We start from the raw sequence: 25,493 nt of genomic DNA, 5'->3' as shown, positions 1-25,493 counted from the left end.
TAGATTTAGAGGGAGTTTTTACTTATTTATTTTATGTCTTTCTATTTAATACCATGATCATTGGATTAAATATGTTAGGCTAGTTTCATAAGTGTTTAGTTTAGCATTTTTACTTTTGTAGGAATTTTGTTATTTATTTACTTAATGAATGATTTCTTTACTTTCATATATGTATTAGTTTCATATATTATTATTGGTTGACCATCATATCAATTTAATAATAATATTTGTTATGAAAACCTTTAGGTTAAGAGTATTAGAAACATCATATTTACTTTAATATATGTTAGTATAAGAAACCCAGGTTGCATCATTAGCTTGAGTGATTTATGAAAAAGGCACATCATCGTCTTATTCATTAGATCTAGGCTTAAAGTAAAATAAGGAAATTACTAAGTAAATGGCTAAACTTAATACTATTTTTAGCATATAATTTTAGATTATAAGCATTTGCATTACATTGCATATTTATCTATTGTATAGTTATTTTATTTTATGAATATTATCCTCTCAACATACTGATTTTACAATAAATGACCTCATAGTTCCTTGAGAGATCAATCTCGTGGTGGACGTACCCTTACTATAGGCATGGTTCGTGCACTTGCGAGTACTAAAAAAAACACATTAATAATAAATATTAAGACGTAAAAATATTAACAAGTAAGCAGATAAAATAATGATGAGAAGATTAATTAAATAAATTCTCAATGCCCGATATCATTTTAAATCTTAAAAAACATTAATTTGTTAACGGAAATATTTTCCCAAATAAACTAAATAATTAAATTAATCTTTTAAAAACTAATAATAGAGTCTTGCCAAGATTCAATTGAAAATGAACCATTCCAAATGGAAATACAAATACATCCCCTGGTTTTAGAATTTTGTTGAACAGACGATGATCCGGATTTGATGTTACAAAACCAGCATAAACAGTTCCATCTAAAACCATTAGGATTTCAGCAGCTCGAGGGTGTGTATGTGGTGGGTTTAAGCCTCCATTCGCTGCATAATCGATACGAGCTAAGGTTATACCGTTGGTGTTAAGTTCTGGCATCACATCAGCAGTTACAATTGTGACATTTACTCCAAGTTGATTGGATGTATTTGAACGAACATTAAGCCCAGAATAAAAGAAATCATCTGCTGTTACATTATCTGGATTCTTGCAAAACTGTCCATTCACGAATACTGCATCAGGAGGACATAATTAATATTATATAATGCATAAATAAGAGAAAAGAAAATAATAATGAAGAAAACTCTATATTTATAAGATCTCGAAGGAAGAAGCTAGTATATTAATTACCAGAAGAATCAGAGCCATCTGTAGCCACACAGAAGTCTTGGAGAGGGCTGGGATCAAAAGCAGTGGCAAAAAAGGAAGCCAAAGCTAAGACAAGAAGAGATACGAGAAAATTAATAACTTTTCATGATGCTTGTTTTTGGTGCTTAGAGTTAGTTTTTTGGATGTGGTGTTGGTTTTTCTCTGTAGCTGTGAGAAATATTTGCATGGAATGCATGGCAATTTATAGATGACAAAAGAATTACACTATTGAAGAAGCATGCAATATTAACTTTGCTTTCCTACATTTGGGCCACAGCTCAATTATTTTCTTGTTTGTTCTTTTTGACATGGATTCTTGCTGATTTGTTTGCAGGCTCTATTTTGAATCAAACCTCCCCTACTTACATTTTTCAATGGAAGTGGGCTACATCTTTAACAACATAATCATATTAATTAATTATTTTAAGCTGCGGTCTTTGTGGAAATTATTCTGAGGGACAGTTTTGAATATTAACATTTTATGTTCCATTGTCTTTGCTAATTATTCTTTAACATTGAATTGACTGAAAAAATAAATTTCTTTTCATTCAATTATATTTATATATATAAATGATCTTGCTCAAGACAGATGCTGACAATATTTTTTGTAGCAGAAATTCTGATATCAAGAAAGTATTATTTTATATTGGGATAACGTTAAGGTAATTAATAAATATATATATTATTTTCTTTTTAAAGATTGATTACTAAGAGTGAGAGTATCTTGTATATGCATAATGTTAGTGTAAGATATTGGTGTGTAATTGAGCAGGCATTTAGAATATGAGTGATGTACAATGACTCTTTGTACTATATTCTCACTAAGTAAATAAAAAACTACTTCGATTAACATAAACTCTCCAATATAATGGGATTATCTCACACAAGTTTAATTTATTAAATTAACAATTAATAATTATATTTTATTGTAGTTTCATTAGTTTAGAATATATTATCTATTTATTTTGCAGCAAGTTTAATTTATTAAATTAATACTCAATATTTTAAATTATATTATATCTGTGCATTTTATAATTATTTTTTCTTTCATAGAAAATAATTGATATTTATAATTATTCGATACCTTAAAATGATTATGTAAAATATGATAATAATTATTATATTTTTCATTAGAATTGAGATTTCATGGCATAATTTCATCATTTAAACTTTGGTTAATATCTAATATTTTCATAATTTCTTATTTATTATATACATACAAAGGGCGGACACATATCTAATTATAAGGTTGATTAAGATATTTTAAGAGATGTGTTGTATGCTTAGCTTTTAGGATACACGTCCAATTTAATGAATACAGTAGTTTTACTTCTTAATTGTGGATTAGTTAATTTTAATAAATAAATATGTGTATTATGCACGTTCTTGAATTGAATCTTCATGAATTTTAAATAAATAGTTAGTGTTAACTTTTAAGTTTAATTAGGAGTTTATTTAAAATATACTATTATTCTAATATTTTATTTATTTATTAATTTATTTAAGAATTTATATTTGATTTTAATAATTTTTTCCTTTTTATAGGAAAGATGAGAAAGGGATCCTAAAAGAGTATGAAAAGCTATATCACGGCTTCCAACACGGTCAATGTTTGTACCTGTGTTACACACTAGAAGAATGATCATAAAGTATGACTTGACACACATCCATGCTAGAAACCGTGTTCACTATGGATTCTGAAGAATATGACATATGGGAATCATGCGGGCGTGCTCCAAACCGTGCTTGTTTCTGCTTATTTCAAAAAAGTTGTGAAAGTTCAGCATGACATGACATACGGGTATGTGCCAAGCCGTGCCAAAAGGCGAAGGACGTGATATGGCCGCTTGCTAACCCGTGTCGAATAAAAGATAATTTTTTTTTACAATAAACTCGAAAATTTATAGTAAAATAGGAATTTTTTTTGAGTTTTAGCTATAAAAGGATGGACAAGTAGCTATTTTAGAATTATAATCATCATAAATACAAAGCTTTTGAAGACTCATTCAAAGAGATCAAGAAGAGTTATGCAAAGATTCAAGAGTTTGAATTATTTATTTATTTTTCTTCTTTAATTTCTTTATGATGTTTATATGTATTACCGCAATCATGTGCGACTAAACTCTTCTTAGGGTTTGGATTTGTCTAGCTAGTTTATTACTTATTTGGACCTTTATTTCCTTTCAATATAATTTTTAGTCAATTTTATGAGTTACTTTTACTTGTTCTTGTATTTAACTTTATGCCTGATTAGATACATATATTTGATAAATTAGAGACAACGAAAGTTGCATGATTTATCAGCTCACAGATTTATAAGACTTAGGAACCTCGATCAAGAAAGTAGACAAATCCTTTTGGGAGTAATAAATTGCTAAGGAACTTAATGAACCCTAGTTAATTGACGTGACCATAAAAATAGGTTGTAATAGACGTTGATATTCTTAGATGAGCTCAAAAGAGACTTTAAGTAATTTTAGAGATTTACCCTTGACTAAAGTTAATGATTTGAATTGTAAAAAGATTCTAAGTAATATTTAGTGAACTAAATTCGGACTCTAGTTTTAATTATTAAATTTTCAAAAAGAAATTATTATTAGCTTTAAGCTTTCTTTTCCTGTTAATTTCTTATTCAATTACAATTATTCGATTTTATTAGATTGTGGAAATACAGTTAAGATTGCTACTTGGTATCAATCTCCTTATGGGAACGATACTCATATTCACTCTTTACTACTTGTTGTGATCCATGTACTTACGAAATTTGCCTAACATGTGTTCATTATGGGAGTTTTGAGTTCTTTTTTTCATAGTGGTACTAATATGGTGTTGAGTTCTCTTCCGTGTGAGAATGATTGAAAAGATTAAATTTGATATTTAAATAATTAGTTTTGTTGAAAAATATTTATAAAATTAATATATAGTTTAATACTGTTAAATAAATCAATTAACAAGATTGATGACTGTTATGAATAAATTTTTTTACATAAATTTTTTGATGTTTGATATTTATTTTTATTTTTCTAAAGAAGGAATATATATGTTTTGACTTGCTCTGAAATAGACAAGTCTCATTATCAAAAAAAGAAGATACACAAATCTCAGAATCCAAACCTTAGAAACAATAACAGTTGTAATTATTTTATTTTGTTGAATAGTAATTGTGGTTGTTCACGTAAATATGGGCAATGTAAAATAGCTTAGAAAAAACAATCAACAAATTAATTAAAAGTATATATATATATATATATATATATGCAATGACCTTCGATTGATTATCGTTAATCTACCAATTTATTGTAAAAATCAAGATATATATATATATATATATATATATTTTTTTCCTTATAGTCATATGCATATGTATGAGATAGAGAGGATGCTAAATAAATTGCGACCGTATAAATGTCATTTATTATATTCAAAATCAAGATGGTGAGAAAGGTATATCCTTTTCGATTTTAATTAACTTAACCAACACCGAGAAATGGGACAAAAACATCATCCTTATTCGAATAAACATCATTTTAGATGACTTAAATAAGAAAATTTGCGCAACACATTTTTAAAATAAAACTATTTTATGAGGGATTGGCCCGCTCCAGTCTCTGAAGCTTGCGGACTAAACTTTTGTCCAGATGAAATGCTTTGGCCACAACTTCAAGATTAATGGAAGGATCAGCTCCGAAAATCCCAGTAGCTAAAGTCATCACTCCTGGATTTTGGCTAGTCAATGCAGCAAAAGCAAGTGCAGGAGTCTTACCAAGATTCAATTGAAAATGAATCATTCCAAATGGAAATACAAATACATCCCCTGGTTTTAGAATTTTTCTGAACAGACGATGATCCGGATTTGATGTTACAAAACCAGCATAAACAGTTCCTTCTAAAACCATTAGGATTTCAGCAGCTCGGGGGTGTGTATGTGGTGGGTTTAAGCCTCCATTCGCTGCAAAATCGATACGAGCTAAGGTTATACCGTTGGTGTTAAGTCCTGGTATCACATCAGCAGTTAAAATTGTGACATTTACTCCAAGTTGATTGGATGTATTTGCACGAACATTAAGCCCAGAATAAAAGAAATCATCTGCTGTTACATTATCTGGATTCTTGCAAAACTGTCCATTCACGAAGACTGCATCAAGAGGACATAATTAATATTATATAATGCATAAATAAGAGAAAAGAAAATAATAATGAAGAAAACTCTATAATTATAAGATCTCGAAGTAAGAAGCTAGTATATTAATTACCAGAAGAATCAGAGCCATCTGTAGCTACACAGAAGTCTTGGAGAGGGCTAGGATCAAAAGCAGTGGCGAAAAAGGAAGCCAAAGCTAAGACAAGAAGAAATACGAGGAAATTAATAACTTTCATGATGCTTGTTTTTGGTGCTTAGAGTTAGTTTTTTTTCTTTTTGATGTCTTATAGGTTTTTTTTTTTGTAGCTGTGAGAAATATTTGCATGGAATGCATGACTATTTATAGATCACTATTAAAGAAGCATACAATGTTAACTTGCTTTCCTTCATGTATATGGACCACAGCTCAATTATATTTTTGTTTGTTTTTCTTTTGACATGGATTCTTGTTACTTCGTTTGCAGCTCTATTTTGCTGGTCCAACTTGCCCAATTCCGAATCAAACCTGCCTTAGTTAAATTTTTCAATGGAAGTGGGCTACATTTGGTTCTTCCACTACTTCTTCTCTAGCAACAATGATGTTTTGGCTCTCGAATACCACTGCTCTTATCAACGTTGTCAATGGACTTGGTCTTGTTCTTTTGGTTTAATTTTATTATTAATTAATTATTTGTTTGATTTGTGCTTAATTGAGAAGAGGTGTATGTCAGGATTCAAATTTCAAATGTTAATATCAGTTGTTATTTTTATGTATAATAGTTTAATTTTGTAATTAATTGTGGTATAATTATTGGATATGTTGTTTGGGCTATTCAATCTAGTTATTTCAAGAAACAGAGAAAGAGACGAAGAAAAGGGAAAATTGATTCTTCTTTTTCTTTTTTTGGGTTAGGTTATATCACGAAATAGAGAACAAATTTGAGTTCTTCTTTTCTTCTTTTTCTTTTCGATTAAGTGTTAAAAAAGTGTTTTATTAGTGGAAAAAACCTTTGATTTCAGTTGAGATTTGATGAAAAGGTCTATTTCAGCGATGCATTTTATGTCAAATTTTCATATTTGGTTTATGGAGATTTTTTTTTTTTTTTTTTTCTGTATTTAACATGGTTTGTGGCGGTGATAACAGTGGTGATGAGGCAGAGATAATGGTGGTGAGGAAGAAGAAAGGTTGTGAGAAAGAAGCTTGCAACAAATGCACCATTTAATTTTTTGGCAAAAGATGCTTCTTCATTTTTGTCGGTTTTACGCTGACTCACCATTATTTTTTTTAATTTTCTTGTTTCTTTAAATTAAGTTTGGCCGCCATGTATGCACAAACCAACACTTGTACTGGTCAAATTTAAAATTTGAAAAATAAATCTTAGTCTATAGCTAAAATTGAAAATTTTAGAAGAATTACATAAAAAGGAAATTTCTAAAATTCAGATTTAAATAAGTAATTAAGTCTAATTATAATCATCATCGATTAATGGCTCTTGCTACACCACCATCATCCTCGAATATTCATCAATTTGAAGATGGAACCATCTCCACCATCTATCATGACATTCCCCAGACTCACATCCTCAACCCTCGATGGCCCTACCTTGGCTTCTCTCTCTTGCACTTCCTTCGTGTTATATAGCCTCTCAAGCGCTTTCACTTTCATCTCTCCACTTCTACAAGAATCAGAAATGATGGGTCTATCTTTGAGTAAATAGCATTAAAATAGGTAAAAGTGAACCAAAAAAAATAATTTTAAAAAACATACCAACAATAAAAGAAAAAAAAAGAACCGATTTTGAAACTAAAATCGAAAACACCAAATGAAAATATTGAAAAAAATCCCAAGGAAGAAATGTATGTGGCCAAGAGTTCTCTAGTGGAACTGGGTGGAAATTAAAATGGTGGTTTCTCAACTGTGAGAGTATTATTTTTTTAAAAGGTTTGATTTTGCTGTTAATTTTAGTATTTTTATTTTTGAAAAATCAAAACACATATTATTATATTATTGAATTTGTGTAATTATAATGCAACGTATTAGAATGATTGATATGCATAGTTGTACATATGTTTGCTTGCATATTATTGTGCATTTTCTTAGTATCTATTGTTTTATTTCAAGATCACCCGTGTTTTGTGTTCTTTTGTATTCCAAAAGATTTTATAGGTCCATCATCAATTTTTGAGCAATGGTAAATCAATTTCGAGCGAAAACGGACGTAATCAGAAGTATTTAACCTTGGGTTAACTTTTGGAAAGTCAATACGGCCTGTGTAGAAATTCCAAGGGCCATGTAGCTTAAGTACCTTGAAGAAACACGGTTCCCGAGGGTAACACGCCTCAGAGCACGACCTGTGTTGGTTAACACGGGCCAGAACACGCCCATGCTAGGATCAAGAGCATGGTCGTGCTGGTGATGAAATATCAAGGATGAAGCAAAATCCAGCCTAAAGACATGTTTTAAGTCATCATTTTGTCAAAAACAAAGTCTTTTGGAGGAAGTGGAGAAATCTGTGCAGAAGACTACTGTCAACAAGGCGTGACCACGCCTTACGTCCCATGAGCTGCTAAAAGATGTGAAAGAGAGCTTCAAAATTTTCAGAGATTAATTTGTGGTGGACCTATCCCTAGTTAATTTCCTTTATTTTTGGAAGTGTTAGATTAATAGAACTTTCTTCCATGTATTTAGGGTTTTAATTTATTTAGACCACTCTTAATCTTATCCTTCCTTATAGGGATAAGATTAAATAGGAAGCATATTTCTTTTTGATAAGGATTCTACTATTAGGGTTTAGGGTTTTACTTCCTATATAAGGACGACTAGATACTTTGAGCTAAATCATTGATACTCATACTCTTTTTCTACTCTCTACAATTCTTGTGAATTCTTACTCCACCATGAGTGGCTAAATTTTTAGTTTCTAATTCAAGAGTGAATAAATTCCAATTGTGATTTTGTGAGGCTTTGAGCTTAACAGAATTCTTCTTTAATTCAAGTATTCTTTATTTCTTGTTCTTATTATTTATGAATTATTGATATTGATTGAACTGACGACTCAACTTTGATATTGATTTTCTATTGCTAAACTTTGAGTTTGTGATCCGTAATTATCATGAACGATCGACACAAGTAGTAAGGAGCTGGCTCATGTGTGTATGATTACGGCTTATTCGAATTACATAGCTTGCATGATAGGCTCTAGGGAAATAAAGGAACAAGGTTATTTCAATTGCAGTTATCTCAATTAAATTAATGTTGGTTTAGTCATCATCATTATTCTTAATGTTATCATTAAGTTGATATGGAACGCTATCGTGCCCAGTTGACTAATGGTAAGTTTTGATTTGGGTGTTGGGTTCGAGTCAATTATATTAGGAGAATTACACTTGTTGTGGCTTTTTCGAATAAGTAGACTAAGTACTTGAATAGAATAATTGATATTTTACCCTATGATCATGATTACAATTGGATGGAATTAACACTCTTGAATTAGAAATTTGTTAAGATTGATTTTATTTACTTTAATATTCAACCTTCATCACTTTCTGTTTATTTATAATTTTGATTCAAACATTCAAAACCCCTTTTTATTTTACTTTGAGAAGCTATTTACATTGGTTCTCTTGGGATTCGACCTGGTTTCACTTTTTCTACAAATTAGTTTAAGAAAATCAGTAATTTATTTTGAAGGGCTTCGACAACCCATTCACACGCCTTAGAGCATGACCTGTGTTGTTTAACACGGGCCAAAACACGCCCATGCTAGGATCAAGAGCACAGTCGTGCTGGTGACACGGGCCAAAACACGCCCTTGCTCGATTCAGTTAATTCTGTTATTTAGAGACCAACACGGCCCGTGTTGAGGGACATGGGTTGAGAACATGCTCGTATTTGCGCAATGTATAAAAGGAAAGAGCCAAAAAGAGAAGAGGGGGTTCCAGATCAGCGATTTTGACTCTTCATCTTCCTTTGTAATTTTACTAAACGTGTTTCAGGCATTTCAAGGCAGCATCTAGGAGATTGATTCCACCTTTTAACGTCAGATTTGTGATTCTGGGGATTGGATTTGAAGAAAAAAGAGGAGTTTTTGAGCAAATCAAGAGGCAACTCTAGAAATCAACTGCGGTGTAGATCAATGCTTTGAGTTGTTCATCCAATTCTAGGAAAAGGGTGTATATGTTTCAATTTCTTTATTCTTTCATTGTAATTGAATTCCTATTTATTTTAGACATGAACATGTGTAGCTAGATTGATGGAACCCATTGAGGTTCCTTACTATGTTGGCTTTGTATTGAGTTGTTAAGATTGTTTGAGTTTCCTTTCTTGTATTCTTTTTGCAATTAATAATATAAATCCAGTTTTCCTTTTATTGATTGTATTGATTACTATTCATAGAATTCTTTTAGCAATTGAAAAATTCTAATTGAGTTTGAAAATTTAATTGTAAGAACAGGTTAATTTTCACTTAGAGGTAAGGTTAATTAATTTGCCAGATTAAGAATTAACAAAGCTTAATAGAGGTGGATTAAAGCTTAAGGCTAACTTAATAATTAATCATTAAGAAGAAATTCCAACTTTAAGTTCTTAGGTTTAGAAATTCGGTTGTCTCGAGAGGGAAACCGAATTCAGTTTAGAATTTGTCCACGGGTAGCATAATCGGACTCAACAATCTGTTATGGTTTGTTTGATTGCCAACCAGTCTAGGTCCTCTTTGGGTTTGTTTTCTTGTCTTGATTATTCTATTTGCTCATTCATTCTCGCATTATACTTAGAATTTAGTTTTTAGTCATTAGTAAATTTAGAAACCTCTGTTATTAATTTTAGGCCAGATAACAAGGAACGAAGTAGTAACTCTAGGTTTTCACTTTCTTGAGGGATACGATATTTTTAGTACTTGTCGTTGTACTAGCCTGCATCGATAGGTTCACTGCCTTAATTGTAGTTGCATAAGCATCGCATTAAGTTTTTGGCGCCATTGTCGTGGACTTTGTTTAAAAACTATAGTGAAATTTGCTATTTGTTACTTTAGTCATTTTTCTTTTCTATTTTTGTCAATACTTTCTATTTAGTTATTCATTCATTTATTTGTTGGGTTGTTGCTGCTTTGTTCATTTCAAGTAGTTTATGACCAGGAGTTCTAATCCTGCACCAGTAGACCCTCTGCCCAAACCAGAGCGATCCTTCAAGTAGCTGAGAAAGCGATTAGACATGGAGGAGGAGGAGCAGATTGAAATTCCTGTCCATACACCAGTAAATATGGGAGACGGTAACAATAACGTCGCTGAAGCAAACAAGACGATGTACAAGTTTGCTAGACCTTTCTTGGAGGGAACGCATACCAAGATATTGAGGCGACCTGTTGCAGCGTACAATTTTGAAATTAAGCCAAATGTCATTCAGATGGTGCAACATAGTGTATAGTTTGGGGGCTTTCCCAATGAAGATCCTAACGCCCATATTGTGAACTTCTTAGAGATGTGTGATACCTTCAAGATAATAAAACTACCAATGATGCCATTCAGCTTAAGCTGTTTCCATTTTCCTTGAGTGATAGAGTGAAGAGATGGCTACAGTCCTTACCAGCCAACACTATCACTACCTGGAATTCTTTGGCTGAGAATTTTCTTTATAAGTACTTTCCTCTTGCTAAGACTGTAAAAACGTGCAACGATATTTCTTCTTTTGTGTAGTTTGATGATGAGAGCATGTATAATTCGTGGGAAAGGTATAAGGACTTGTTGAGATGTTGCCCACACAGTGGCTTGAAATCAGCCACGAGGCAAATGGTAAATGCAGCTGCAGGTGGGGCCATCAATAGTAACACGCCAGAACTAGGAGAAGAAGTCTAATTTAGAGGAGTTGATGATGAAGTTCGTGTCCACTTTAGAGAACAAGTTTCAGCAGACGGACACAGCTCTTAGAAATCAGCAGGCCTCCATACAGAATTTGGAGAATTAGATAGGCCATATTTCTAAGATGCTGGCTGAGAGACAGCTAGGGACACTTTCCAGTACCACAGAGTAAAATCTGAGGGAGCATGTCAAGGCCATCACCTTGAGATCAAGTAAGCAGTTAGCTAGTTCTTTACCTATAGCTGATGATGATGTTATTGTGCAGGATGAGCCAGCCAGAAAGGAGCCAGAGCCTGAGGTGACAGAGCCTGTGCCAACTGAGGACAAGAATAAGAGTCCTGTGAGGGAATACCAGCCTCCAATTCCATATCCTGCCAGGTTGAAGTAGGAGAAGGTTGATCAGCAGTTTGGTAAGTTTTTGGATTTATTTAAGCAACTAAGGATTAACCTACATTTTGTTGAGGCAATATTGCAGATGCCCAAGTATGCGAGGTTCCTAAAAGAGATTCTAAGCAATAAGAGGAAGCTGGAGGACTTAGGACTTGTAACACTGAATAAGGAGTGCTCAGCCATTCTTCAAAACAAGCTGCCAGTAAAGAGGCGTGATCTAGGGAGTTTCACTATTCCTTGTATCATTGTTGATTTGCATATTAGTGATGTTTTAGCTGATTTAGGAGCTAGCATCAATCTAATGCCTAATAGTTTGTTTGAGAAATTAGGTTTGAGTGAGCCTAAACCTACTAGGATGAGTATACTGTTAGCAGATAGGACTGTGAAATATCCTAGAGGAATAGTTGAAGATGTACTTGCTAAGGTAGACAAGTTTATATTTCCTGTTGATTTTGTTGTTATGGATATGAAGGGTGAGAATAGCGTGCTTTTAATTCTAGGTAAACCTTTCCTTGCAACATCTAGGGTTGTAGTAGATGTGTGTGATGGGAAGTTACAACTTAGAGTAGGTGATGAGACTATTACCTTTGACCTTAGCACTTCTATGAGACATTCACTTGACCATGATAATCTGTATATTCTATGGATGTTTTGGATGATATTATGGAGTCTTAATTGCAAAAGATGTTACTTGATGATCCTTTGCAGGTAGCATTACGGGCTGAAGATAAGGAAGAGTTGTCCAACGAGGATGTGTTCGAACAACTTGCTTGTTTGCTGGCTAGTGAGCCTAGCAAGTCTGCTAACAATTTTATTAACATTGACAAGTCAAGGATACAGAAATTGAGACCTTCACTTGAGGAGCCACCAGCCTTGGAGTTGAAGGAGTTTCCTAAGCACTTGACCTATGCCTATCTAGATGAGATGGAGAAGCTGTCGGTGATCATTGCAGCTGATTTGACTCTTGAGGATAGAGGAGATGACTTTGGCATCTCTCAGGATGTATCTCGAGGCCTTTGCATACAAGATTGCAGAAATTCCTACAATCAACCCTAGTTATTGCTCACATAAGATTTTGATGGAGGATAATTACAGGCCAATGGTACAGCCATAGCGATGGTTGAACCCAAATATGAAAGAAGTAGTTAAGAAGGAGGTAATTAAACTTCTAGATATGAGTTTGATTTACCCTATTTCTGAAAGCTCTTGGGTTAGTCCTGTGTAGGTTATGCCCAAGAAGGGAGGCATGACTGTGGTCAAGAATGAGAAGGATGAGCTGATACCAACTAGGATGGTAACTGGTTTCCGAGTTTGCATTGATTACTGGAGGCTCAATGATGCAACTCGAAAGGACTATTTACCCCTTCCTTTTATTGACCAGATGTTAGAGCATTTATCAGGGCATATATTTTATTGCTTTCTTGATGGTCTTTCAGGTTATTTCATATTCCCATTACACCTGAGGACCAAGAGAAAACCACTTTCACTTGCCCCTATGGTATGTTCGCTTATAGGAGGATGCCATTTGGTTTGTGCAATGCACCTGCTACTTTCAAGAGGTGTATGATGGCGATCTTCCATGACATGATTGAAGAGTCCGTGGAGGTATTCATGGATGATTTCTTGGTATTTGGTAACTCTTTACCCCATTGTTTGCTTAACTTAGAGCATATACTTACGCCACTGTGTAGAAGCTAACCTTGTGCTGAATTGGGAAAAGTGTCATTTTATGGTGAGAGAGGGTATTGTGCTAGGGCATAAGATTTCATATGCAGGGATGGAGGTAGATAGAGCTAAAGTAGAGACCATTGCTAAGTTGCCACCCTCTAGCTTGGTTAAGGCTATTAGGAGTTTCCTTGGTCATGTAGGTTTTTATAGAAGGTTCATTAAGGACTTTTCTAAAATTGCTAGATCTTTGACTCAATTGCTTGTAAAAGATATTCCATTTATATTTTCTGATGACTCTTTGTAGGCTTTTGAGTTATTTAAAGAAAAGCTAACTACAGCCCCTATTATGGTTTCGCCTAATTAGGGGTTGCCTTTTGAGCTAATGTGTGATGCTAGTGATTTTGTAGTTGGAGCTGTTTTAGGACAAAGGATTGATAAAAAGTTCTAATCAATTTATTATGCTAGCAAAACATTGAAAAATTCCTAAGAGCACTGCACCACTACTGAGAAGGAGTTGCTTACTATGGTATACGCTTTCGACAAGTTCTGCTCATACCTGGTGCTATCCAAGACCGTGGTCTACACAGATCATTCGACGTTGAGGTACTTGTTTGGAAAGCATGATGCTAAGCCGAGACTCATTCGTTGGATTTTGCTTTTGCAGCAATTTAACATTGAGATTAAGGATAAGAAGGGTGCGGAGAACTTGGCCACAGATCACCTTTCGAGATTGGAGAACCCGAGCCTAGATGCAATTGATGGGGGGGGCTATTGATGACAGTTTTCCGGATGAGTACTTGTGCTCTATTTAGGTATCTTCAAATGTCCCTTGGTTTTTCGATTTTGTGAATTACTTAGTTGCAAAGGTCTTAATAAAGGATATGTCATTTCAACAAAAGAAGAAATTCTTTGCTGATTTGGAGAATTACATTTAGGAAGATCCTTTTTTGTTTCGAGTTTGTGCAAACTAGGTGATTCGGCGATATGTGTATGGGGAGGAGATCCTCCAGTTTTTGAGGCATTTCCATGAGGGACCAACGGGAGGTCATCAAGCAGCTAACCACACTGCTAGGAAGGTTCTCGATGCTGAATTCTATTGGCTTACCATCTTTCAGGATGCTAGAGCATTAATGCAGGTTTCTTATACATGACAGAGGTCAGGTAACATCTCTGCTCGTGATGAGATGCCCCAAAGGAGCATTCAAGCGATTGAGATTTTTGATGTTTGGGGCATTGACTTCATGGGGACCTTTCCTTCTTCTTTTGGGAATAAGTATATCCTTATTACTGTTGAGTATTTCTCTAAGTGGCCGGAAGCACAAGCTTTCTAGACTGATGATACTAGAGTCATTACTAAGTTCTTTAAGCGATTGGTTGCCAAATTTGGCACACCTAGGGTATTGATTAGTGATAGAGGGACTCATTTTTATAATGCTCAAGTAGAGAGAGTACTTCAGCAATATGGAGTGACCCATAAGTTTTCTACACCCTATCACCCGCAGACTAGTGGGAAGTAGAGGTTACCAATAGGCGTTTGAAACGCATCTTAGAAAAAACCATGGGGGTGAGTAAGAAGGATTGGGCGAATAAGTTAGATGATGCACTTTGGGCATTCAGGACAGCCTATCGTACTTCTACAGGTTTTAAACCTTATAGGCTTGTGTATTGGAAAGCTTACCATTTACCTATTGAGTTAGAGCATAGAGCCCTTTGGTCCTTAAGAACTTGTAATTTTGATGTTGACTCTGCAGGTAAATAGAGACAGTTGCAGCTCAATGAGTTGGATGAGTGGCGCTAGCAAGCTTATGGCAACTCATTCATCTACAAGGAGCAGACTAAGAAGTGGCACGACAAGTGACTGAGGGGCTCCAAGGAGTTTCAAGCTGGGGACCGAGTTTTGCTCTACAATTCACATCTCAGTTTATTCCCAAGGAAGCTCAAGAGTCGTTGGTTAGGATCGTTCATGATCCAGCAGGTGTTCCCATATGGCACAGTTGAATTGCATCATCCCGATAAAGGAGATTTCAAGGTGAATGGCCATCGCTTGAAGCATTATCATGGAGACTCGCTTGAGGTTGAGGAGCGGATCAATATGGTTTTGTTCCAACGAGATTGACCTTCTGCATGAGTCTAGCTACACGACTCGGTAAACAGAAGCGCTCTCGAGAGGCATTCCCGAGCTTATCCCTTACATTTTTGTGTCTTTGAGTATTTGACTCTTTTCTGTTCTTCTTTTGTAATTTTCTACTTAGCTTGTTTTTACATTTCGCTTGGTTTTAAAATTAAGTCTTTTCATTTTTATGTTGTTTTGGCTGAAAATAATTGGTTGTGTAGATTATTGAGTTATATAGTATTAGTGCACAAAATGGAGTAAAAGCACATTTCTGGGCTTCAACACGGGACTAGCACGGTTTCAGACACGACCCGTGTTGCTCTACATGGCCCGTGCCTAATTTTCGAGGGCATGTGAAGTATAAAAAATTGGAGCTACACAGTTCCTAAGAGTCTCACGGCTTACAACACGGCCCGTGCTTGATTACTCAAGGCATGTTGGATATAAATAAATTAGAGCTACATGGTTTCCGAGAGTCATACGGTTTACAACATGGCCTGTGTCAAAATCGTGTTGATTATAAGGCGTTCGAGGACATGGTTTGATTGGGAGCACGGCTTGGACACGACCTGTGTCGGACACACGGGGTGTCGATGGAAAATGGCTATATATACATGAGCAAAACACGGGTGTATCACGACCGTTTTTAGAGAAAATCTTTATAACTCTTTTATATTTTTGGGTATTCTCTACGATATTTCACTCTTTGTGTATTTTTTCGCGTTTTGCCATCAACCAAGTAAGTTTTCTTCTTTATTTTCTAATTTCTTTTCATTTGTAACTTTAATTTTAGTTTATTATTATTATTATTATTATTATTTGCTTATTTATTTGATATTGTTTTGCTTATTTTTTTTTTAATTTTTCTGCTTATTTATTTAATATTATTTTTATTTTATTTTATTTATTTTTAATTTTTGTTGTTTTTGAGGTTTAGCTTAGTTATTTAATTCTCATTGTGTAATTCTGCCTTTTCTTTTAATCTGCCTTACATTGTTGAATTGTGAAAGTTATTAACTATTGCTTATTAGTTTGTGCTTGAATACTATTGACCATTACTTTTTTCTAGAAATTTGAGGTTTGAGGATTTTCTAATGCTTCAAATCTTATGTTTAGAAATTTTCAGTCGTTATGCTGTCAAAATCTCGGCTATATTTTTTGTGCAGTTTGAATTATTTAGCTATTATTTATGCGTTATTTTCTATGCTTATGTTACCGACTAATACCTTTTCAGGTACAATGTTAGAGCCCACCAGACAACAGCCTCCAAGACAGGCCCACTACAAGAGACGTTGCACAGATGCAGATGCCTCTTCTTCACAGCAGCAGGGTCCAGCACCACCTGCAACAACACAATCATAGCAGCCAGCCAGACCTCAGAGACCCTTAGCGCCACTAGCCCCCATGTGACACCGACTATTAACTTTTAAGTCCGCAGACCATTAGCGGCGCTTCCAATCTCTTCAATGGAAGCAAGTTAAAACTGGACGGTGTATCAACTTACTGCACTAGAGAGGGTCGGACTAGCCACGGAGGTTAGAGAGCTCTTCGAGACCCTAACATATGTTCATTTCTTCGACATTATTAAGCCCACCTACCGGGAGCTCACTATAGAGTTCTGCAGTACTTTCTTTCTATAATAGCATATCACTGATTGGCATCAGCCAAATGCCATTTTTTCAGGCTGGGGGGCAGACAGTTCTCGATGATAGTGCCTCAGTTTGGGATGCACCTGGGGCTATGGACTCAGCAGGAGATCACTGGAGAGGCCTACCAGGGGTGCTTATATACTCACCCCATTCCTTATGAGAGGATGTGGGATGAGATTGTGACCAGGCCAGAGCATTACTATTCGAGCCGCTCGAAGGCGTCTAGCATTCCAAACCAGCTCTGATATCTGCATACACTTCTGGTCTACACCATTACAAGCAGAAGGGAGAGCTTTGGGGTAGTGACGCAGACTGATGTCTTCATCCTTTGGGCACTACACCAGTGCAGGAAGCTAGATATGGGATACCTCTTAGCTAGTTATATCAGGACCTTCGTAAGGGAGTCCAAGAAGATACATCTCTGTTTTGGCCCCTACATCACATGGTTGGCTAGGAGGTTGGATTTTCTGGATGGTTCTTTGAGTGAGCTGACTCAGATAGGGGATATGTTACCAGTGGGAGTCCGCCAGATGATTAACATACAGATGGTGACAGCTTCTCAGGGGCCCCAAGACATTGAGTATATATTAGTCAACCGGATCCTGCGAGAGGTTAGAGAGGCTAGAGCTAGAGCACTATAGGACCCAGTTGTGGATGTACCAGAGCTACGACCTCGAGACATACCTAACCCGGCACGTGCTTTTTCCCCATCTCCTGGTGCTTCATCTTCATACACTAGTAGCACTTCCAGTGCTCAAATAGGTGCTCTTGCAGATCGCTTAGACAGGTTTTCAGACATTCAACAGCAACATTTCACTGAGTTCAGGCAGTTCCGGGAGGAGACCAGAGCAGAGCTCCAGGGTTTTAACAACGTACTACAACAGCTCTTGGAGGGCCTGGAGAGACATGTTACACAGTCAAATCAGATGGCAGCTCAACTCTAGCGGATAGCCATTGATTCTTTGATGACCTGGGTGATATTAAGCTAGACCTCAGCGATTGTTTCCATATGCTATCCAGCCTCCACCAGTTCTAGCTGCCACTCAGGACCCTTCACCGTCTACAAGCACAGCTCTTACCGAGGATGCGCTAATGCCCCCACCAGCCTCACCTTCCACTCAGGACCCCCCACCGCCTATTAGCACAGCCCCAACTGAGGACGCACCGATTTTCACTCCACCACGGCGGATGATCAGGGCAGTCTTCCCTAGATTTTCTTTCATTTTCTACTTTTCTTTACTTTATTTTTCATACGTGTTATATACTTGGATATTATTGATTTTGCTTTCCTTATTTGTACTTCCCTTGCAGGGTACCTATTTTGTTTTACACTGAGGACAGTGTGTTCTTCAAGTATGGGGTGGGTAAACCGTATATTCCTTTTCTTTGTTGTGATTTTCTTTTAGCTATATATGAAATTGTTATCGCTGATTATGTATATTGTTAGGATGTGAGGATATTATGTCTTTATGCACTTAAGTATGCTATTTTGAGCTAATTGACAATTTGATTTATAGAATTTCAGTTACTTTTCTTTGTTATTCATTGTCCTTGAAAAATAATTAATGGTGTTTAATACATCAACTTTTCCAGGTTCAACTGGTGTTAGTTAATTGTTTCTCGAGTTGTCGAATTTTAACTTAGAAGGTTGATTATGTCATATGCATCTGTTTCTTAAGTGATGATTTAATTAATGATATTGAGAACCAATTGCAACTAATGCCACACTTCAAATGTGAGATTTTGAGCCAGTTGAGCATTCATTATACATATGCTCTGTATATTTCTTGTTTGAGTGTGCATTGTGCTTGGCTTTGCTTCTAGAACTTACTTTGTAATGCTTGTTGAGGTTACACGAATTTATGAATACCATGAGACAATTTGGACAATTTAGGATTCACCACACTTGGCCAAAAGCTTACCCTTTGTGTTTCCATTAGTTAGCCATGTTTGAGCCTTTACCCTTTTCTTCATTTTACACCATTTCACACTTTACATCTTAGCCTTTTCATTTTATCTTTCTTTTACCTTTATGCTGGAATTTTTGTGATTTGTTCTCTCTTATTTGGGATTAAAATACCATTTGCTATGTTGGTGAATTCATTAAATCTTTTTGATATTTTAGATGCTCCCTTCAATCCAAACTATATTTTTGCTCTTTACTTTATTCAGTTGTATGCAGCAGTTCTCTTATAAGTTGCTAGTTCAGTCTTCATTAAAAAAAAACAAACAAAAAATTCCTTATTCCTTATTCTCTTTATTGGATTGATAATATTTTCAAGTATTATTCTACAAATTGAGGATTTAGTGAATATGTTTTGTATTTTTTGGCATTTAATTCTTTGAGCATACATTGTTGTTTATTGCAAGACTTTCCAGCATTTTCATACTTCTTTCCCAAATCTCCATACCTTTACCTTAGTCTCATTACAACCTTGGTAAAGGCTATTTAATTTTGGTATTCACTTATTCATAGTAGCAGAGATAGAATTTATGAGCAAGCTTATGGTAAGCGGGTTTTGTGTATTTGCTTTGAGGGATTTGTTTCTCACCTTGTACACACTTTGAGTGACTTCAGTGATCCTTGTGAGGCATTGATTTTTTATGTCTGTTATTGAGTTATTGTTTAAATTATTCATACATTGATATTATCTCCATTCTCTACTAATAATTTGCAACTTGACTTACGATTGAGTTTCTTTTGAGATGTGTCGAATGCTATTTGTTGTGCCTAGGGGCATGACTTTGAGGACTTGCTGACTGTAGTTTTGTGAGTTGAGTTGTTAATTGCTTGAGGACAAGCAAAAACTTAAGTATAGGGGTGATTTGATATGCATAGTTTTACACATGTTTGCTTGCATATTATTGTGTATTATCTTAGCATCTATTGTGTTTTTATTCCAAGATCACCCATATTTGTATCCTTTCATATTCCAGGAGATTTTATAGGTCCATCATCAGTGTCTGAGCAATTTTAGATCAATTTCGGGCGAAAACAGACGTAATTAGAAGCGTTTGACCTTAGGTTGACTTTTAAAAAGTCAACACGAGCCGTGTTGGAGCCCGTGTAGAAATTTCAGGGCCATGTACCTTAAGCACCTTGAACCAACACGGTTCTCGAGGGTAATATGCCCTAGAGCATGTCCCGTGTTGGTTAACACGGGCTAGAACACGCCCATGCTAGGATCAAAAGCACGGCCGTGTTGGTGACATGGGCCAGAACACGCCCTTGCTCGATTCAGTTCATTCTGTCATTTGGAGACCAACACAGCCCGTGTTGAGGGACACGGGCTGAGAACATGCCCATATTTGCGCAATGTATAAAAGGAACGAGCTAAAAAGAGAAGAGGGGGTTCTAGATCGGCGATTTTGACTCTTCATCTTCCTTTGTAATTTTGCTAGGCGTGTTTCAAGTATTTCAAGGCGGCTTCTAAAAGACTGATTCCACCTTTTAATGTCAGATTCGTGATTCTAGGGATTGGATTTGAAGAAAAAAGAGGAGTTTTAGAGCAAATCAATTAATTTTGGAGATCAAGTGCGGTGTAGATCAAGGCTTTGAGCTGTTCATCCAATTCTAGGAAAAGGGTGTATATGTTTCAGTTTCTTTATTCTTTCATTGTAATTCAATTCCAATTTATTTTAGACATGAACATGTGTAGCTAGATTGATTGAACCCATTGAGGTTCCTTACTATGTTGGCTCTATACTAAATTGTTAAGATTGTTTGAGTTTCTTTTCTTGTATTTTTTTGCAATTAATTATATAAATCCAGTTTTCTTTACATTGATTGTATTGATTACTATTCCTAGAATTCTTTTAGCAATTCAGAAACTCTAATTGAGTTTGAAAATTTAATTGCAAGAATAGGTTAATTTTCACTTAGAGGTAAGGTTAATTAATTTGCCAGGTTAAGAATTAACAAAATTTAATAGAGGTGGATTAAAACTTAAGGCTAACTTAATAATCAATCATTAGGAAGAGATTCCAACTTTAGGTTCTTAGGTTTAGGAATTCGGTTGTCTCGAAAAGGAAACAAAATTCAGTTTAGAATTTGTCCATGGGTAGCATAATTGGACTCAACAATCTGTTATGGTTTGTTTGATTGCCAACTAGTTTAGGTCCTCTTTGGATTTGCTTTCTTGCTTGATTATTCTTTTTGCTCATTCATTCTCGCATTATACTTAGAATTTAGTTTTTAGTCATTAGTAAATTTAGAAACCTCCGTTATTAATTTTAGGCTAGATAACAAGGAACGAAGTAGTAAATCTAGGATTTCACTTTTCCGATGGATACGATATTTTTAATACTTGTTGTTGTGTTAGGCTGCATCGATAGATTCACTGCCTTAGTTGTAGTAGCATAAGCATCGCATCAATGGTTCATCTATCCATTTGTGCATTAAATAGAACTTGACCGAAAAGAGTTTAATATATCTTAATTAAAATTTAAAAAGTTTAGTTTTATAAATTCAAAATTCAAATATTATTATAATACATAGAAAAAATTGATGAACCATTTATATAATTTATCCCTGCTTATCAAGAAACTCATTGCCTACCTTCATATTATTGTATTATTTTCAGCAATAGTCTTTGTAGAAGTTGTTGTAATTTTGATTAAAGGACAAGTTCTCGCTCCATTCTTGTTCTTTGTGTTTTATACCACAGCTCAGTCTTAAGATCATGGTGATATCTTTCATACTATTCATGGTGATAAGCTGAATTCTGTATCCTACTTTCGGAGGAAGTGAGTGGGCTACAATAGTTTGTACCTTCAGTATTTTGCTTTATTCTTTTTGGTAAAGTTCCTACATCATTTCTCAAATAAAAAATCACAAGGCAAAGTTCAGTTTTTAGTGCTGAACTAAAAATACATTTGATCTAAGGATAAATTTTTCCTTCTGCTGTTATGATAGTATTTAGCTAAAGCCCTAATGTAACCTCTAAAAGACTAGTTCTAATTAACTCAAGGTATCAAAGTCATACAGAACATGCAACCAGTTAACTAGAGTTGTGAAATTTTACTCAGATGAATACATCCCTTTAACATTTCTTTTATTCTTTAAGACATTTCTAAGAGTACATTAATATATTAATTATCTCCAACCTCCAAGAAGCCAAACCTCTGTAATTAATTCTTTTATTGGTTTATTAGATTTGTGTGATGTTTTATTGATGAAGTATAGAGGATAATTTTTTTTTAAAATCATGGAGGATAAACTTTTTTTAAATTCATATATATATATATAGACGACAGGGAACAAGTGAAAATATAAAAACTCATATTAGGTTTAGGGATAATCAGGCTCGAACTGATGACTTCTACTATATCAATGTCACTCTATCACTGAGTTATATCCTTCCCCTTGCCTCTGTCGAGAAAGAGAACTGACTAATTCTAAGGCAAAAGGCCTAGAAACTCAATGCCACTATTCTTGAACAACTTTGAGTCGGGCCTTATTTTCACACATTACGGATATGAAAATAACGGGAAAAAATGGATTCAATTATCAACTGCTCCTATCAGAAATAGGATTGACTACGGATTCGAACCATAGCACATGGTTCCATAAAAGCGTATGATTTTCCCTATCTAAATAAAACAGGTTTTATATAAAGAAGATTTGGCTTAGCATGTTTTATTCGATACGGGTAGGAGAAGACCTCGACTCGGTATTCTTAAAAAAATAGAGAAATCAGAACCAAGTCAAGATGATACAGATCAATCCTGGCACGAAATGAGCCACTTCGAATAGGTCCATTACTCCGGCCCAAAATATGATTAATCCAACATGGGCTATACGGGCTTCTAGTAGTTTACCGAATAAATTGATAAGTCGGGCATTCCTAGCCCACCAAGCGAAACTAGTGGTTTCTTGGTCATGATCGGCTAAAGATAAAGTTCCATTAAAGAGCATTTCCACGTGGTAGAACCTTCTCAGGAATACAAGGTTTTCATGAGGCTGATCTTGAGTCCCCATCCAAGCCCGAATACCTTCGTTTAAGAGAATATTTTTAGTGTAGAAAGTCTCAAATTCAAGATCTTCCGCTATACGAATTTCCTGAGAAACAAAGTCATAGGCACGTAGATTTGGAGCCAGACCGACTACTCTAAGAGCGCTCATCGATAAACCAGTTACAGGTACAAATAACATAAAGAAATGTAACCAACATTTATTGGAAAAAGCAACCCCATGGATTTGAGACCAAAAGCGATTAGCGGTGACCATTGAATAAGTTTCTTTAGCTTGAGTTGGGTTAAAAGCACGGAATGTATTTGCACCATCACCATCTTCAAATAAAGTATTTTCTATAGTAGCACCATGAATAGCGCACGGCAGAGTAGCGCCCAATACGCCGGCAACTCCCATCATATGAAATGGGTTCAGCGTCCAGTTATGAAACCCTTGGAAATTGAGGATGAATTGAATTATAGCTACTACACTAAAACTAGGCGCAAAAAAAACAACCAAACTAACCTAATGGATAAATCAGGAATACATAAACAAAAACAACAATTGGACTAGAGAATGTGATTGCATTATAAGGTCGCAATTGCACAGATTGAGCAAGTTCAAATTGACGTAACATAAAACCTATTAGCCCGAAAGCACAATGGAGAGCAACAAAAGTCCACAAACCACCTAATTGACACCAACGAGTAAAATCTCCTTGTACATATATTATTTGGTCAGTGTTTGGTTCTTTCACGTGCGATCGATTTCTGAGCATGCTCGATACTTATTATCTCAAGTAATTTCTATGAATGCAGTAAATGTAAAGAGACCTAGATTGCTTTAGGTTCTTAGCTAAGTTGATGCAGTTTCTCTAAATCAACATGCAAAGCTTATTAATGAGCTAAAAATTAATCTAATAATGAGCTAAGGATATAAAATTGAGCTATGAGCATGCAATTATAAGCTAAAAATGTGAAATTGAGTTTAAGGAATAAAACTATGAGCTAAATTACTATAAGCTAAGAGCGATAATATAAATGTGTAAGTCAAAGAACATAATTGCAATAATTTAATGCTGAAACAATAACTGGAAAGCATCAGGAATTGATTGCATAAAATAATTAACTCATAAATGAAATTGAATGTTGAGGAACACTTTAGAGCTTTGAACGTACTATAAAGTTGAGGATTGCTTGACTATACTAAGAATTGTTTTTTTAATCTAAGAATTATTGTCTAATCTATTGATGGCTTTCTAGTCGAAGAATAAAGGTAAAGTTTTTAGATTCTAGGTCTAGTTTTTGATTGATTTATTAGTTGGTTGGGGTTTGCTCACTAGGGGGTCCTTGCTTATTTATAGACTTCAATGGCTAGAGAGATATTCTGACATATTCTTCATCATTAACTTGGTCCTCAATTAACTCCCTATTTTGAGAGCACATACTTTTGCTTTTCACATTTTGCACATGTTGATGATTTTAACTTCCTTGCTTCATTTTCTTCATTCCTCACACATTATAAACATGCTTTTTCTTTTTCATGGATATACTTCAATTACACACTTTTTCCTTATTGGCTGACACTTGTATTCCTTTGTTTCCACTTCTCAAGAATGTGCTTCAAGCTTTTAGAAGATTTTGTAACTGCTTTCCATCTTTATGCTTTTTCATTTATCACATGTGAATAATCCTTAAGAATTATCAAATCAACTCCTGATCAATGAGCTGAGAATTTTTACGTAGGTCAGCATTTCAGATATGGATCAGAATTAATGGACTTTAAGATTTGGATCACCTCAAATAGACTTTATCTATAGACCTGACCAAATTTAATAAGCTTGGGCCAATGCTAAATTTGAGTATATATATAGAGGAAATTACATCCTACACGCTTTTTTAAAAAATAATTACAAAAATACCTCTTGATTTAATTCCTTAAATTTTTACTTTTTCTCTTTATATTCTTATGCTTTTTTAGGAGCCAATTTTTTCAGACTTCTTAATCTTCTTCAGCACCTAAAGGACATCGTCAAGGCTGCAACTTTCTGGATCTAGTTTTAGGAGGGTGGAGAAGCTAATTTTGGCCTCAAATCAGTTGAAAATTGATGGCAAGTAGGCTATCCATGAACGACAGTGAGATGAGGCCACTTCTTCTCTTTGCTTTGCTGATATCGAGTCGTTTTGGTGGTAGAGGACAACTTGTGACATCATGGAGGCCTTATGGGAGGAGTTTCACGTTGAATAACAGTTGAAAAAAAAAGATCAAAAAGGAAAGTAATGAGAAAAGGTGAAGTTAGTGAAGAATGACGAGCTATAAAGAGCTTAATAGCTGCAAAAACTGCATACAGAGATTGAGAATCTACAATGAGCTTCTATAAGTGTATATCTTCTCTTTACAGCAAGTTTTAGCTGTTG

General features: G+C 34.9%; 3 protein-coding genes across 3 annotated transcripts; all 3 read right to left on the bottom strand.

Moving 5' to 3' along the window:
- Positions 1-719: 719 nt before the first annotated feature.
- Positions 720-1,717, bottom strand: LOC107261123 (germin-like protein subfamily 1 member 16). The gene is made up of 2 exons (XM_048369922.1): positions 1,313-1,717; positions 720-1,177 (listed from the first exon to the last, which is right to left on the bottom strand). The coding sequence occupies exons 1-2, from the start codon at positions 1,328-1,330 to the stop codon at positions 785-787; spliced, it is 411 nt and encodes a 136-aa protein (XP_048225879.1). The 5' UTR covers positions 1,331-1,717; the 3' UTR covers positions 720-784.
- A 2,996-nt stretch (positions 1,718-4,713) lies between these two features.
- Positions 4,714-6,055, bottom strand: LOC8269269 (germin-like protein subfamily 1 member 16). The gene is made up of 2 exons (XM_048380013.1): positions 5,584-6,055; positions 4,714-5,465 (listed from the first exon to the last, which is right to left on the bottom strand). The coding sequence occupies exons 1-2, from the start codon at positions 5,705-5,707 to the stop codon at positions 4,912-4,914; spliced, it is 678 nt and encodes a 225-aa protein (XP_048235970.1). The 5' UTR covers positions 5,708-6,055; the 3' UTR covers positions 4,714-4,911.
- A 16,974-nt stretch (positions 6,056-23,029) lies between these two features.
- LOC125371397 (photosystem II D2 protein-like) lies at positions 23,030-23,854 on the bottom strand. The gene is given in 3 exon segments (XM_048380381.1): positions 23,030-23,067; positions 23,070-23,598; positions 23,600-23,854. Coding segments are annotated over 3 exon segments (822 nt in total).
- Between the last annotated feature and the right edge of the window lie 1,639 nt (positions 23,855-25,493).

The sequence above is a fragment of the Ricinus communis genome, chromosome 10 (genome assembly GCF_019578655.1).
Source record: "Ricinus communis isolate WT05 ecotype wild-type chromosome 10, ASM1957865v1, whole genome shotgun sequence".
NCBI classification, from domain to species: domain Eukaryota; kingdom Viridiplantae; phylum Streptophyta; class Magnoliopsida; order Malpighiales; family Euphorbiaceae; genus Ricinus; species Ricinus communis.
Note: the sequence above shows the minus strand (reverse complement) of the source record. Positions and strands in the feature narration are given on the sequence as shown.

Bases quoted from the DNA above. Each gene is read 5' to 3' on its own strand.
- LOC8269269 (XM_048380013.1), bottom strand. From the start codon at position 5,707: ATGAAAGTTATTAATTTCCTCGTATTTCTTCTTGTCTTAGCTTTGGCT. The intron at 5,466-5,583 runs GTAATTAATATA...CTCTTGATGCAG, and splicing joins AGATGGCTCTGATTCTTCTG to TCTTCGTGAATGGACAGTTT.